The 12,403-nt window shown below is 45.7% G+C and overlaps 1 protein-coding gene across 1 annotated transcript; it reads left to right on the forward strand.

The window, feature by feature from the left end:
• The first annotated feature begins 2,461 nt into the window (after positions 1–2,461).
• Positions 2,462–4,843, forward strand: LOC140721092 (uncharacterized). The gene is given in 3 exon segments (XM_073035957.1): positions 2,462–3,472; positions 3,557–4,228; positions 4,313–4,843. Coding segments are annotated over 3 exon segments (2,214 nt in total).
• The last annotated feature ends 7,560 nt before the right edge of the window (positions 4,844–12,403 follow it).

Below are 12,403 nucleotides of genomic sequence, written 5' to 3' on the forward strand. Positions count from 1 at the left end.
TAAAGCCTAATGGCATTGGGGAGTATTGACCTCTTCATCCTGTCTGAGGAGCATTGCATGGATAGTAACCTGTCGCTGAAACTGCTTCTCTGTCTCTGGATGGTGCTATGTAGAGGATGTTCAGAGTTATCCATAATTGACCGTAGCCTACTCAGCGCCCTTCGCTCAGCTACCGATGTTAAACTCTCCAGTACTTTGCCCACGACAGAGCCCGCCTTCCTTACCAGCTTATTAAGACGTGAGGCGTCCCTCTTCTTAATGCTTCCTCCCCAACACGCCACCACAAAGAAGAGGGCGCTCTCCACAACTGACCTATAGAACATCTTCAGCATCTCACTACAGACATTGAATGACGCCAACCTGCTTAGGAAGTACAGTCGACTCTGTGCCTTCCTGCACAAGGCATCTGTGTTGGCAGTCCAGTCTAGCTTCTCGTCTAACTTTACTCCCAGATACTTGTAGGTCTTAACCTGCTCCACACATTCTCCATTAATGATCACTGGCTCCATATGAGGCCTAGATCTCCTAAAGTCCACCACCATCTCCTTGGTCTTGGTGATATTGAGACGCAGGTAGTTTGAGTTGCACCATATAACCATATAACTTCCAATATAACTCAGAGTCCTGCCATGTGCAGAAGTTCGCTGATGACACGGCCATAGTGGGGTGTGTCAGGAATGGACAGGAGGAGGAGTATAGGAAACTGATACAGGACTTTGTGATATGGTGCAACTCAAACTACCTGCGTCTCAATATCACCAAGACCAAGGAGATGGTGGTGGACTTTAGGAGATCTAGGCCTCATATGGAGCCAGTGATCTTTAATGGAGAATGTGTGGAGCAGGTTAAGACCTACAAGTATCTGGGAGTACAGTTAGACGAGAAGCTAGACTGGACTGCCAACACAGATGCCTTGTGCAGGAAGGCACAGAGTCGAATGTACTTCCTAAGAAGGTTGGCGTCATTCAATGTCTGTAGTGAGATGCTGAAGATGTTCTATAGGTCAGTTGTGGAGAGCGCCGTCTTCTTTGTGGTGGCGTGTTGGGGAGGAAGCATTAAGAAGAGGGACGCCTCACGTCTTAATAAGCTGGTAAGGAAGGCGGGCTCTGTCGTGGGCAAAGTACTGGAGAGTTTAACATCGGTAGCTGAGCGAAGGGCGCTGAGTAGGCTACGGTCAATTATGGATAACTCTGAACACCCTCTACATAGCACCATCCAGAGACAGAGAAGCAGTTTCAGCGACAGGTTATTATCGATGCAATGCTCCTCAGACAGGATGAAGAGGTCAATACTCCCCAATGCCATTAGGCTTTACAATTCTACCGCCAGGACTTAAGAACTTTTTAAAAGCTATTATTAATGCTTTTTGAGATAGTGATTTAGATGCATATCATATTTTTACTGAGTTAAGTATTGTATGTAATTAGTTTTGCTACAACAAGTGTATGGGACATTGGAAAAAAAGTTGAATTTCCACATGGGGATGAATAAAGTATCTATCTATCTATCTATCTATCTATCTATCTATCTATCTATCTATGGAGAGAGTCAAACTGAGCCAGGTCACAGATTGGAGATGGCAGAAATGCTCCATTCGTATAGACACAGGAAGGACATCCGAGAGTTTAGTTAGATGGATAGATAGATACTTTATTCATCCCCATGGGGAAATTCAACATTTTTTCCAATGTCCCATACACTTATTGTAGCAAAACTAATTACATACAATACTTAACTCAGTAAAAATATGATATGCATCTAAAATCACCCTCTCAAAAAGCATTAATAATAGCTTTTAAAATGTTCTTAAGTAGTTTACTTAAATACATTGAATCCTAACCCCGGCACTTTAACCTATCGTACTCCTGGCGGTTGAATTGTAAAGCGGTCATTCCAGATACCAGCACTGTGCCCAGTTAGAAGATGATTTCTCTCTCCAACTTTGGTTGAACTTCACTGTAAGAGTGTGTTGCCAGATCATACCTTGACAACTCAAGTAATCTCATCTGAAATGTTGTCCTACACCCTTTGATGGATTTTGTAAATCTTTTTACAGGTTAAAAATGACAAAGAATTAATCTATGGGAATCTCGAACACCACACACCAGTTTTGCTGTCTCTATCCAGATATTTAAGAAGTGGAACAAAGGATTTCCTTGATCATCCTTCCTGCTCAGACTGTGGGGAGGGTTTCACTCTATCATCTGACCGACTGGCACGCCTGTCATTTTAAACAAGGGGGAAAACCCATTCATCTGCTTAGACAGTGGGAATGCATTCTGTCAGTCATTTCAACTGAAGGGACATCACCAAGTTGACACTGGGACAAGGCCATTCACTTGTGAGTGAGAAGGGATTCAGTCGGTCTTCCCACCTGTGGACATACCAGTCAGTTCACACTGGGCAGAGGCTGGTCATCTGCTGAATTTGTGGGGAAGGATTCACTCGGTCATCTGACCTCATGGCTCACCAGAGAGTTCACACTGGGGAGCGGCCATTCACCTGCTCAGACTGTGGGAAGGGATTCACTCGGTCATCCGACCTACTGGGACATAAGTTAGTTCACACTGGGGAGAGGCCGTTCCTCTGCTCATTCTGTGGGAAAGGATTCATTTCATCATCTAACCTAAAGGTACATCAGCGAGTTCACACTGGGGAGCGGCCGTTCAGCTGCTCAGACTGTGGGAAGAGATTCACTCGGTCATATCAGCTGAAGCTACATCAGAGAATTCACACTGGAGAGAGGCCATTCACCTGCTCAGCCTGTGGGAAGAGATTCACTCGGTCAATCGATCTCCTGGGACACAAGTTGGTTCACACTCAGGAGAGGCCGTTCATCTGCACAGACTGTGGGAAGGGATTCACTGCGTCATCTCAACTACAGAGACACCAGCGAGTTCACACCAGGGAGAGGCCGTTCACCTGCACAGAATGTGGGAAGGGATTCAGTCGATCATGTCAACTACAGACACACCAGCGAGTTCACACTGGCGAGAGGCCATTCATCTGCTCGGAATGTGCAAAGGGATTCAGTCAGGCATCTCACCTGCTGAGACACCTGCGAGTTCACAGTGCGGAGAGGCCATTCACCTGCTCAGACTGTGGGAAGGGTTTCAATTGCTCATCCCAACTGAAGGGACATCAGCGAGTTCACACTGGAGAGAACCCGTTCACCTGCTCAGACTGTGGGAAGGGATTTACTTGCTCAACCCAACTGAAGGGACATCAGCGACTTCACACTGGAGAGAACCCGTTCACCTGCTCAGACTGTGGGAAGGGATTCACTTGCTTATCCCAAATGAAGGTACATCAGCGAGTTCACACTGGAGAGAGCCCATTCACCTGCTCAGACTGTGGGAAGGGATTCACTCGATCATCCCATCTGAAGGAACATCAGCGAATTCACACTCGGGAGAGGCCGTTCACCTGTTCAGACTGTGGGAAGGGATTCATTCAGTCACACGAATTACTGGTACACAAGTCAGTTCACACTGGGGAGTGGCCATTCACCTGCTCAGTCCGTGGGAAAGGATTCACTTGCTCATCCCTAATGAAGGTACATCAGCGAATTCACACTGGAGAGAGGCCGTTCACCTGCTTAGTCTGTGGGAAGCGATTCACTTGTGCATCCCAACTGAAGGTACATCAGCGAATTCACACTGGGGAGAAGCCGTTTACCTGCTCAGACTGTGGGAAGCGATTCACTTGTTCATCCCAACTGAAGGTACATCAGCGAATTCACACTGGGGAGAAGCCGTTTACCTGCTCAGACTGTGGGAAGGGATTCACTTGTTCATCCCAACTGAAGGTACATCAGCGAATTCACACTGGGGAGAAGCCGTTTACCTGCTCAGACTGTGGGAAGGGATTCACTTGTTCATCCCAACTGAAGGTACATCAGCGAATTCACACTGGGGAGAACCCGTTCACCTGCTCAGACTGTGGGAAGGGATTTACTTGCTCAACCCAACTGAAGGGACATCAGCGACTTCACACTGGAGAGAACCCGTTCACCTGCTCAGACTGTGGGAAGGGATTCACTTGCTTATCCCAAATGAAGGTACATCAGCGAGTTCACACTGGAGAGAGCCCATTCACCTGCTCAGACTGTGGGAAGGGATTCACTCGATCATCCCATCTGAAGGAACATCAGCGAATTCACACTCGGGAGAGGCCGTTCACCTGTTCAGACTGTGGGAAGGGATTCATTCAGTCACACGAATTACTGGTACACAAGTCAGTTCACACTGGGGAGTGGCCATTCACCTGCTCAGTCCGTGGGAAAGGATTCACTTGCTCATCCCTAATGAAGGTACATCAGCGAATTCACACTGGAGAGAGGCCGTTCACCTGCTTAGTCTGTGGGAAGCGATTCACTTGTGCATCCCAACTGAAGGTACATCAGCGAATTCACACTGGGGAGAAGCCGTTTACCTGCTCAGACTGTGGGAAGCGATTCACTTGTTTATCCCAACTGAAGGTACATCAGCGAATTCACACTGGGGAGAAGCCGTTTACCTGCTCAGACTGTGGGAAGGGATTCACTTGTTCATCCCAACTGAAGGTACCTCAGCGAATTCACACTGGGGAGAAGCCGTTTACCTGCTCAGACTGTGGGAAGGGATTCACTTGTTCATCCCAACTGAAGGTACATCAGCGAGTTCACACTGGGGAGAAGCCGTTTACCTGCTCAGACTGTGGGAAGGGATTCACTTTTTCATCCCAACTGAAGGTACATCAGTGAATTCACACTGGGGAGAAGCCATTTACCTGCTCACACTGTGGGAAGGCATTCACTCAGTCATTTCAACTACAGAGACACCAGCGAATTCACACTGAGTAGAGGCCGATCAACTGGTCAGACTTTGGGAAAAGTATCTCTCAGCCAAATCAACCAAATTGTGCATCATTGAGTTCACACGGGGAAGAGGACGTTCACCTGCTGTGAATGTGGGAAGGGATTCATTCACTTATCTATCCTTATGACACACTACCTGGTTCACAATGGGGAGAGGTGAATCAGCTGCTGTGAACGTGGAAAGGGACTCACTCAGTGATCTAACCTGATGTAACCCTCGCTTCGGCTAGCAGCTTAATATAAGGGGGTGATAGCCACCCAGCCCGGCCAAACATAAGAAATCTCATTTGGGTGGATGCTGTGTGGTGTGTCCCCTGAAATAACACAATATGTGATTTAATGATTGATCTTTATAATTCATTCTCTGACTATAGGGTTAGTAAAGAAAACAAAATAAAATAAAAAGGGCCCACTCTCTCCATTCATGTCTCTTCATCTCTCCCCAGCCAAAAAACACAATAATCTCTCTTCCAAACTCACAAGGAAAAAAAACAATTTCTGCCATTGGAAAGCCTCTCATTCCAAAACCCTGTTATCTCTAGTCGTAACCTAAACATTGCTGCTACAGAGAAACCATTACATTGGCAGTGAAACCTTACAGCGTGTTACGCTTGTGACAGACTACCGGGTTCACACTGGGGAGAAAGTTTCGATAAACTTCATGCTGGATATTTGTCCATCATCGTTGCTGAATGCAATTTCGAGAGTGACTGTTGGTGCTGAACTCTGCAATTATTGCTGCTGCTCACCACACCCAGTTCTGCACCCTGGTCACTGGGCATGGGAGGAGTTTCTTCTGCTGCATATTCACCTTTAATGGGACAGGAGTTTAATATTCTGCATCTGAGACAAATAAATCAGTTCCATTTTAAACCCTGTCCTTGGTGAATTTACATCACACCTATTGTACAGTAGAGAGTCAACTCAGGCCGGCTGGACCCTGCTAGTGATTCTGTTCCAGGACAGTCCTTTTAAATCTTCCCCTGTTCTTCACCTCTTCCTCTCTCTGTAGTGATGGGTTCCAAACAGTCACCACTCTGTGGGTGAAGAGGTTTCCCTTGAATTCTCTGCAGACTGAAGAAGTTAAGCTGACTGCAGTTCTGTCAGAGATGTTCTTTACCCCTGAAATCTCTGGGCTGAGGAAGAATTAATTTTGGAGTTACCCTCCTTACTCATTTCCACATTGTGGGTCATTTTCTCTGCTTCTAAAGGGTTGTCGAAAACACCACTGTCCTCTAAAGACTGAAAGCAGAATGGGAAACCATTAGATGGATGTTCAATGGAGCAGGGTCAGAAACCAGAGGCGGGTCTGGACAGGGCAGAGTTTGGAGATCTGGACGATGGTCGGGGTAAGAACTTATTATGAGAAGGGAATCAGCAGCAGGGCGTGGCAACAAATGACAGAGTAGCAACATTTGGAAGCAGATTGATAGAGAAAATCTTTTGGTGGTTTGACTGATGACACAAACTATACCCATGTGACATCTGTGTGTTGGGAATGGTTTCATCTATTGACGGTGTTATTCCCGCTTGTTTATCCTGTAATATTATATCTGGATAGTGATTATGGATTGTCCTATCTGTAACAATGTATTGATTGTCATATAATTTATAAGATTTTGACTCTAAACCTGGATCAGGCTTGAACTTACGGTGCCTGTATGAAGTGATGGTGGGCAATCATGAGTCAGTATTTAAAGCAAGAATTTGGTGAATGATATTGTATCTTTATAAGTAATCAGATTGAGCTAAATTCCTGCTGGATCCTGGAATGTGTTGGATTGTGTCTGGTTTATCTTGGCCTTTTCTGCACTTACTGCCTTAAATACAAACAATATTGTATGTATTTTTGATATTTTTTCCCCTTTTGTTAACCAGCTTGTCCTGTATTCCTGCAAGGAACCCCACTGTTTCTGGGAAGAGGAGTCCAACTCTCAGTCAGGTGCTCGATGCTTCCTTGTCAACATCTCATCTGCTCAGATTGTTGCGATGCCATACTCATTCCACTTCTCAATGTTTTCTTCCAGAGTGATGATTTATTTTTCTGAGCTGGCCTCTCATTTAATTTTTCTGATCTGTATTCCATATCACAACTGTATATACACACATGGAGTGCTGAATCCAGTTCATTTTTCTTGAAAATATAGAAGTTTTATCTGACTGTTGTGTGATCTTTCCTCATGTGTTATTTCTCTTCCTCCTGTCCAAGGTAGTGTTAATCTAAGTGGGTTTCAGTGTAAATACTCTTTTCTAAAGCTTTCTAAAATTCTTATTTACCATTGTAAATTTTACTGATTGAAATGGGACCAATATATTTTTCTTATTAATAAGTCAATGCCGGTATTGAAGAAAGTGTTTATTGCCCTTGTTGTATTTGTAAACTAGTGAGCTCTGTTTGACAGAACTTTTTAAGCCGTGAACTAATTTTTTTCAAAGGTTTTCCCTATTTCGCACCACTTTCCATTTCTTTGCTTGTTGATATTCCAGATACGTGGGTATCAAGAGTCCCGGTGAAGGGTCTTGGCCCGAAATGTTGATTCCCATCCATAGATGCTGCCTGACATGCTGAGCTCCTCCAGCACTCTGTGTGTAGTTCTCTAGATTTCTAGCATCTGCAGGTCCTCTTGTTTCTCAGATACTTAATAATGAGCCGGTAGTAGGGTTGTGTAGCTCCTTTGGTAAAATATTAACTAAACTCATTATAAAGATGTTGTATAGGGTTGGAAGGTGCAGAATCTCTAGGTAGACAAGAACAAGCTGGTAGTGGGGTTGTGTGGCTCTGTTGGTAAAATATTAGATAAAATCATTAGAAAGAGGTGGCAAAGGGTTGGAAGTTGTAGAATCAAGGAACAGCAAATGTTAAAAAAGAATCCCTAATGGGAATTGTACAGAGACCTTCAAACAGTAGTAAGTATGAGGTCCTGAAATTACAATGGCAGATTGGAAATACGTGCCAAAGGGCAATGTTACAATAGTCATGGGGGATTGTCATGCAGGTGATTAGGAAAATCAGGATGGTGTTGGTCTCAAGAGGAGGAATTCCTAGAATGTCTACAAGATGCTTTTTAGAGCAGCTCGTGGTTGAGCCCAGTTGGGGATCAGCTATTCAGGATTGGGTGTTGCAATGAACCGGAATTAATTAGGTCACTGAACTTCAAAGAACCCTTAGAGGCAAGTGATCTTAATGTGATCAAATTCACCCCGACATTAGAGAAGGAGAAGTTAAAGTCAAATGTAGAATAAAAAGAATTAGAGAGGCATGAGAGAAATATTGGTCAAAATTGATTTTAAAAGAACACGGGCAGGGATGAAAACAGAGCAGCAATGGCTGGATTTTTTGGAAGCAATTCGGAAGTCATAGGTTATATACAGTGGCATGCAAAAGTTTGGGCACCCCTAGTCAAAATTTCTGTTCCTGTGAATAGCTAAGCGAGTAAAAGATGACCTGATTACAAGAGGCATAAAGTTAAAGATGGCACATTTCTTTAATATTTTAAGCAAGATTACATTTTATTTCCATCTTTTACAGTTTCAAAATAGCAAAAAATGATAAGGGCCAGAAGCAGATGTTTGGGCACCCTGCATGGTCAGTACTTAGTAACACCCCCTTTGGCAAGTATCACAGTGTGTAAACACCTTCTGTAGCCAGTCAAGAGTCTTTCAGTTCTTGTTTGAGTAAATTTCTGGGTTCAGACATTAGTAGCAATGTACTAAATGTGGAAATTACAAAACACAATATTATTAGAATCACAGAGCTAAGCAGCAATGAAACAGGCCCATCTGCCCTTCCGGTCCATGCCGACCTGTTTTGTTGTTACTGCCTAGTTCCAACTACCTGCACCAGAGCCTCCATACACCTCCCATCCACGTCCTCACCCAAATTCCTCTTTAAAGTCTAAATCAAACCCACATCCTCCACTTCCACTGACAGCTCATTCCACACTCTCACCAACCTCCGAGTGAAAAATCCCCCTTCAGATTCCGTAAAAGTAATTCACTTGCACCCTGAACGCATGTCCAATGTCAGGGTGAGAGGGAGGACGGGGCAGAGAGGGAAGACAGGGGAGTGGGTGGTCAAGTTCAGAGAGGGAAACAGCGGAGAGTTTATACTTAATATATTTCAGAAAAACTAATTGAACTTGCTGCAAACCTACTCTCCATACCCTGTACATTCTTAACCAAATTATTGATCTAGGTGGCAAGTAGCAGTGGTTGATGTTCAAAGTAAATGTTATTATCAGAGTACATATATGTCACCACATACAACCCTGAGATTGTTTTTCCTACAGGAACACTTAGCAAATCTATAGAATAGTAACAGGATCAATGAAAGATCAAGTGGAGCATAGAATTCAATAAAATGTGCAAATGTAAATATAATTAAATATCAATGAATAATGAGAGCAATGGGGTGTAACCCTGGGGAACCTCACTAGGCCGGGGCCTCGAGTTCAATAAACAGCCTCCCACCATCACTCTCTGCTTCCTACCATCAAGACAACTGTGCATCCAGTGAGCCAGCTCTCCCTGGATCCCGTGTGATCTGACTTTCCACAGCAACTTACCATGCTGAACCTTATCAAAGACCTCACTGATGCCCATATCGACCACGATCCTGGGACAGAGGTGTCACAGATCAGAGGGCATAGATTTAAGCAGAGGATGAAGAGGTTTAGAGGGATCTGAGGAAGAGATTTCTCACTCAGAGGGTAGCTGAAACCTGGAACTCACTGCCCGAGGTGGTGGTGGAGGCAGGTCCCTTCACAACATTTACGAACAGGATGAGCATTGAAACTGCCGAGATACAGTCGGCTACGAACCAAGTGCTGATAAATGGGACCAGTGAAGACAGTGAGTGGATGGTCAGAACAGGTATGGCCGGCTAAAGGCCTGTTTCCGTGCTGTGTGATCCATCACTCCGGACATGCTAAGGCATTGATTTCAAAACTCCACACCCCTCTCCAACCTGAAATAAACCAGACTGCACCCCTTTGTCACCACTGGGAATATCTGTTTCTGTCAAGGTAACATACAAATTGTTCACTTTTGCTAAACAACTGACAATTGATGAAGTTCCTGTGTCTTCTTCCATTAATGTTGCTGCCTTACAGCAAAACTAACCCTCTCACTGTGTCAGAATCAGTGATTAAATCAGACCCCAAACACTGTGCTTTTACCCCTGCACGTTATAACTGGAACCATCTCACTGAGGGTCTGATGGAGACATGGGATCACATCTCCCCTGCTTCTGACATTTCAAATACCCTCAGAATGGTTTTCTGATTCAGTCTGAAGGTTATGGTATATTCAGCTCGTCGTCAGGCCTGACAAACCGTGTCTTCCCGCAGCTGGTTCCACCTGTTGGTGTGTCCTCTTTCCTCCACCTCCAGGGAAGCTGCATCTCCACACAAACTCCTCACTTGAGACGACTGTCTGTACCCGTGACACAGGAAATCACATCACTGTCACTCTCCTGATACCGTGCCTGACCTGCTCACCCCCGGGTATCCTCCCTCAACAAGCTTCTCCCTCAGTCACCGTCTGTGAGATTATATAAAAATACAATAACTGTAAAACGATCTGTCAGACAGCTCCTGAACCCCTCCATCCCGGACGATGGTTTGCTGATTAAAACTCTCTCTCTCCTATTCCCTTTCCCTTTGCAAACTCCAGATATGCCAGCTGATCCGAACCCACTGTGAGGACATTTATACCTCACAGGAGGATGTAGAAACCCGTGTCGTTCTCTGATACAGAGGTCACTGACACCCCACCGCCATCCCAGTCTGCACCAACAGCCCATGACGGTGACAGCTCTTCCATACACTGAGGCTTTGTAACAAACACAATGTTAACAGCAAGATTAAACAGTAATTAATTTGAAGAGAGAATTGTTGCTTCCTGAAAGGAAACGCGAGCGTCCGATACAACAGAGCAGATCCTCCCCTGTTTACAACTTTATTTGACCCAGGTCACGGAACGTCCGATCATCCAACTTTCTCACAACAGCAACCCTACCCACCTCCCCCCCCCCCCCCCCCCCCCCCCCGCAGCCCGGACTACTGTTCCACACCTTCCTTCCCTTCACCCCACACCCAGAGTCCACCCATAACCTCTACCCATACACACAAACAGATCCCCTTCACCCCAAACCCCTCCCAGCCTGGGAACCACAACTAACTGATCCCACAGCCCGGGCTCGGGCGCAAAGCTAAAACCGGGGCTGCGGGACCGGAGAGCCCGGAGCCTCCAGTCGTCCGGCAGAGCTCGTTCCCGGCACTTTTCATAGAAACATAGAAAACCTACAGCACAATACAGGCCCTTCGGCCCACAAAGTTGTGCTTCCACGGCAGCCGGCCCCTGATTTCCACCAAACCCGTGATCAGACCCTTCTTCACAGACGCCTGAACAGAATAATAGCTACGGTCGGCACTGCGCCTGCGTTTAGCAGGAGGTTCTGGGCTGCACCAGCCGTGGCCGGAGGTCCCTACAGAGGGACCAGTGACCGGAGGCGGGAGGGACAACGGAGAGGTAAATCACAAACACGACAAAGTCTGCAGATGCTGGAAATTCAGAGCAACACAAACAAAATGCTGGCGGAACTCAGCAGGCCGGGCAGCATCTATCACACTCCCACCCCACCTCCCGCATAAAACAAGGCAATCAGAGGTTTATGATCATTTTCAACATCAAAAGATTGCCCTGACACAAACTGATGAAATGCCTCACAAGGAAACATAATGCTGAGCAAATCTTTTTAAATCTGGGCATAACGTGTTTCTGGATCAGATAATGAACAAGTTGCATGTGCCACTTGTAGCCATTCCTTATCATGTTATAATCATTTTCAACATCAATAGATTGCCCAGAGGGAATCGGAATGAAAATGTTTGGACACCAGGAAGTCCCGCTCGGAGCGGATAGTTCAAAGGTCAATTTATTATCAAAGCAGGTATCCGTAAACAATTCTTGAGCTTTTTTTCTTCTCCAGAAAACCACGAAACAAAGAAAGAGCATGAAAGTCGTTCAGAGAGAAAAATCAAACTCCCACCTCAACCCCCGCATCAAAAAGATAGCATCCCGATCATCAAACCCCCAAAACCCACCCCTCACGCACAAAAGGGAATAATATCATCGACCGCCTCCCCCCAGAAAAAACTCTCCTACCCCGCACAACTGCGGAGGAGCCGGTGTCACCAGTGTCGAGGCGGCCGCATCGGGAACAGCGGACACAACGGGCGACCCCGGAAGATTCACAGGTGAAGTGTCGCCTCACCTGGAAGGATATTTGGACAACGGAGACAGTTCGGCCGTCCGGCCCTTTCACTGTGACACCCCGAAATCCACATCAAATCCGTCCAAACGAATCTGGGTGAACTTTAAAGACCAATAAATATAATTCCTCTCAGCGATCAGCTGTCTGAATGATCCCCTGACTCTGAGAGGAAGGGGTATCTATGGTCCACACTGTCAGGGTGTTGAGTTTACCAGGAGACAAAGACTGCAGGGACGAGAGGTTTTCTGTTGACTAATACACTGTGTGTG

This window comes from Hemitrygon akajei, unplaced genomic scaffold (genome assembly GCF_048418815.1).
Source record: "Hemitrygon akajei unplaced genomic scaffold, sHemAka1.3 Scf000050, whole genome shotgun sequence".
Taxonomy (NCBI): domain Eukaryota; kingdom Metazoa; phylum Chordata; class Chondrichthyes; order Myliobatiformes; family Dasyatidae; genus Hemitrygon; species Hemitrygon akajei.